This window comes from Aphanomyces invadans (genome assembly GCF_000520115.1).
Source record: "Aphanomyces invadans strain NJM9701 unplaced genomic scaffold supercont1.2, whole genome shotgun sequence".
In the NCBI taxonomy this organism is placed as follows: domain Eukaryota; phylum Oomycota; class Saprolegniomycetes; order Saprolegniales; family Verrucalvaceae; genus Aphanomyces; species Aphanomyces invadans.
Genome location: NW_008580147.1, coordinates 2628538 through 2632385, shown reverse-complemented (window position 1 = coordinate 2632385; position 3848 = coordinate 2628538). Strand labels below are relative to the sequence as shown.

Below are 3848 nucleotides of genomic sequence, written 5' to 3'. Positions count from 1 at the left end.
GCGGCAACACTGGCATCATGGTGTGTGTGGACCGCGCCTCCAAGTACGTGGTCGCGGTGCCCGTGAAGGACACCATCAGCGGCACTGACGCCGCCCGCCTATTCTTCGATCACGTCTTTTGTCGGTTTGGCCTGCCGCGGTCAATCGTTTCCGACCGCGACCCTCGTTTCACGTCGAAGTTCTGGTCGACGCTCTTTTCCCTTTGCGACGTCGACCTCGCAATGTCAACCTCCGACCACCCTGAGTCGGATGGTCAGACTGAACGCGCCAACCGCGTTCTCGAAGACATCCTACGGACGTACTCCGTCGCATCGTCCACGACACGCCGCGTTTGACTTCAACTCCTCGGTTCAGGTGTCCACGGGCTTCTCGCCTCACTACGCAGTCACATGCAGCACCCTTAGCTGCCTCAACTCCTCGGTGGCTCTCCTCTAAGTGTAGAAGGAGACATTGTCACCAGCTTCAAGCACTCCATCGACGCTGCCGCTGTCCACGACCAACCCCCAGTGCAAACGACGCAAGATAACAAGTCCTTGGTCCATCGCACCTCGGTGTTGCGACAAATTCAAGACAACTTGGCCGCCTCCCAGTCCAAGCAAGCGGCCCAAGCAAATGCACGCGGTCGCTCCAACCTAGCGACCTTCGAAATTGGCGTTCAAGCGCTGCTGCACAAGTCCGTCGCCCTCCCATGCGTTCCGCGAACGCAATTGCAATCTAAGCGCCAACCCGAAGTTGCGTGGCGCTTGGGTCGGACCCTTTGCTGTCGAACAAGTTGTGAGTCCGACGAACTACTCACTCAACCTACCCGACGTCTGGCACGTACACAAGACATTTTACGTGGGAAAACTCAAGAGGTATATTTTATATACCATACACGTCTTCTACCAACGACGATGCAACGATGGAAGCCGCTCGCTCGCGCCCCGCGGCTCCTCCACTTCATCGTCCTCCTCTTGGCCGACGAAGTTCGGCAACGGAGCTGGAGCGGGATAGTATCCCGCATAGGGATCCCCCTGCACTTCAAAATACCACGCCGCCTTACGACTTGCCGGGGCAGACGACCGGCCGTTTTCCCACTAGAGTTCTTCCAATCACCGCGAAGGAGCCCAAACGACTCGTCGACGTTCGGTGGACGCAATCAGGTCGTCGATTTGCCCTCTGTGACGGCGCAACTGCAAGATGGATATCAGACAACGAAGCAAAGGCGATCTTACCTCATGATCGCGCCGCCATGCTACGCGCGTCGCGATCCGTGCGACGACGGCGCCCTCAAGATATGGTACTTCGCGTGCCGGTTCATCGCGAAGTTAGTCAGCGCATTGGCCAACTCCGTCGTCGTCGTCGGCCACTTTCCGTGCCGACCACCCCATCCTCGTCGCACCGACGCGAAAAAGCTGATGAACTCCAGCATCGTCTCGTCTCCTCGTCGCGCAATCAACCCCACGTCCACGACCCATCCAGGGTACTGGGCCTTCATGTGCTCCTTGAAGGCCGTGAACTCCAATGGGTGCGCCCCCGCCACCCAAAGGCTGTGCCTTTCCAAGTCGTCATGGCCGTCGCTCCGAAACATCTCCAAGTACGCCCCCACGGGGCTGGCGTCAAACGGGGCGTAATCCTACATTGTCAACGGCGCTTGAGAAGACATCCAAGAAACACCCCCTTCGACAACCGCAGACACCACGTCCTCAAGAGCCGCGGCCGTCTCTGCCGCAGCTGCGTTCTCACTTCGCGCTCCCTGCCGTAAGATTCCAAATTGTCAACAACCCGTTGGTCGCCCAGCCTTCTCTGCCAGTTGAGCGGCCCTTTTCGCTCAGCGTATTCTGCGGTCCAAAGTGTGGGAGGGTGTAAACGTGTTACACTATCCGGACACATCCGGTTACCTTTTGCTAACCAACAACGATTGGTTTGCGTGCCTTAGCTGTAGCGTTAGATAGGATTAACGCTACCAATACATTCTGCCAAGCAAAGAGCATCTTCCTTTGCGGCCTCTTACAGGCGATCCACTCCCACGGCTGACACATGAAATTCCGTGATGTGGTCGGTAAAGTCCGCCGGGCGATGCCGCGCTGTCCGTGCCCCTGTCGCGAGCTTACGGGCCGAAAAGATCCCCTGAATTATCTGAGGTATACATGCAAATCGCTATTTTCGCGATGTTGACAGCTCCTTGCTACCATTGGTTACGGATTTCGACCTATGAGTGCTGATCATTGAGAGTGTGTGTGTTAAATGAATGTGTTTGTGTTTAACCTCGGCGCTGAAGACCCTACAATTACCATGCTGTAAACTCGAAATTATTTTGGCCAATGGATGTCTATATTATCCACGTATGATACAACATGATGTTACCGTTGTCAAACAACTAAACACATTATTGGGAAATATAAATATGTTGTCCGTATTTTTATGTTTCGAGTGTGCTCAAGAGTGATATATTTTTCCTGACTTTGCGCATGTGCATGGATGACTTGAACATGTCGAAGAATGACTTGCGCGAGTTGAGTCTGTCAGTTGATGGCAGGTGTTTTTCATGACTTCCCTACCAAATACAGTACTATACAGTGCTAAAGTAATACTAATTTCATTGCATAGTGCTTCAAGACCTCGATGCAGCAATAGCATGAAATATTGTTGCCCTCTCGTCACATGTCTCAGTCCTCCATGCAGTATATGAAGATGCCCTCCTCACGTCATCACATCAATTCGTGGCAATTTAACTAAAACAGAATTGTTTTACAAGGAGTCAACAAATTTTGACAAACTGTAAGTACTGCTTACTGTGATATACGCAACATGGATCGAAGGCTTCCAAACGCTTGGAATGCCTGGGCGGAACCTGAAGAAGGAAGGAGTGATAGGCATAAGGTCGTGAGAATTCGTCTGCAACGGGACAGTAACGCGGCCATAGCCCCCTAAAATGACTACAGAATGACGCAGAAGGTTTTGTGCACCATTCCTCTTGCGTCCAATGCAAATTATGTATTGACATGAACTGAGTATATTTGGCCAAAAATCAAGAATTCATAACTGAACATCTGATGTTGAATACTTTCTCAGTTAGCTATTAAAGCAACCATGGGAAAATCCACTATTTTTGTATTACTGCCACCATTTCAATATAATTGGACAGGAAAATCCATGTAAATCATTGGTTAATTGACTTAATTGACCATGCAGCCTTCATGGGCTTGACTGATGAAGGTAACTATTCGCATCAAAGAGAAGTGATACAGGGCAGAAAAGGTTCAATGGAAGAGTGCCCACACGTCTTATGAATTGCTTCTGCAAGTGAGGCGCAACTTAAAGTGGTTGTTGCCACGGTGTTCAAGTATAATAAACATTACAGCCTGTAAAAGTTGAGGCACGACGACCGGAGGTGCATGATTCCTTTCTTGAGGGCGCGGCTGAGAACGAATGTGGTGAGTCTTGTTGCTTCTGAGATGTCCCTCAACAACGTGCTGCACTCATGACGAAGTACTTGTTGTATTAACTTAAGAGACCAATTAATTGTGCACGGACCAATTGTTTGTGCTCCAAAACCAACCAATCCGAGAGCGTAAAAATGTCGCGGCAAATCCTCCATAATGTCATACGGCACTTGTCAATTGGCGACTGGCTGCGGCCAAGTTGAAGGCGTCCCTACAAGAAAAGCGTGGGAGGCATGGGAAGAGAGGGAAGCGAATCACCTTGTCCAAGGTTGCGTTGGAATGGGCCGCCACCGCAGCGATACGTGGCTTGAAACCTTTGCCTGACGGTCAGGTTAGGATTAGCAACAGTGAGGTTGTCGTGTAATACCGCAATACATACTTGTCCGTGCATTCCAGAGCTTGTGCTTGTCAAAATTGGAGCGT

At 51.1% G+C, this 3848-nt stretch overlaps 1 protein-coding gene across 1 annotated transcript; it reads left to right on the top strand.

The window, feature by feature from the left end:
* Positions 1-1217: 1217 nt before the first annotated feature.
* Positions 1218-1613, top strand: H310_01657 (hypothetical protein; the record flags this gene model as incomplete). The annotated part of the gene is made up of 1 exon (XM_008864841.1): positions 1218-1613. One exon carries the CDS (start codon positions 1218-1220, stop codon positions 1611-1613), a length of 396 nt encoding a protein of 131 aa, XP_008863063.1.
* Positions 1614-3848: the final 2235 nt, after the last annotated feature.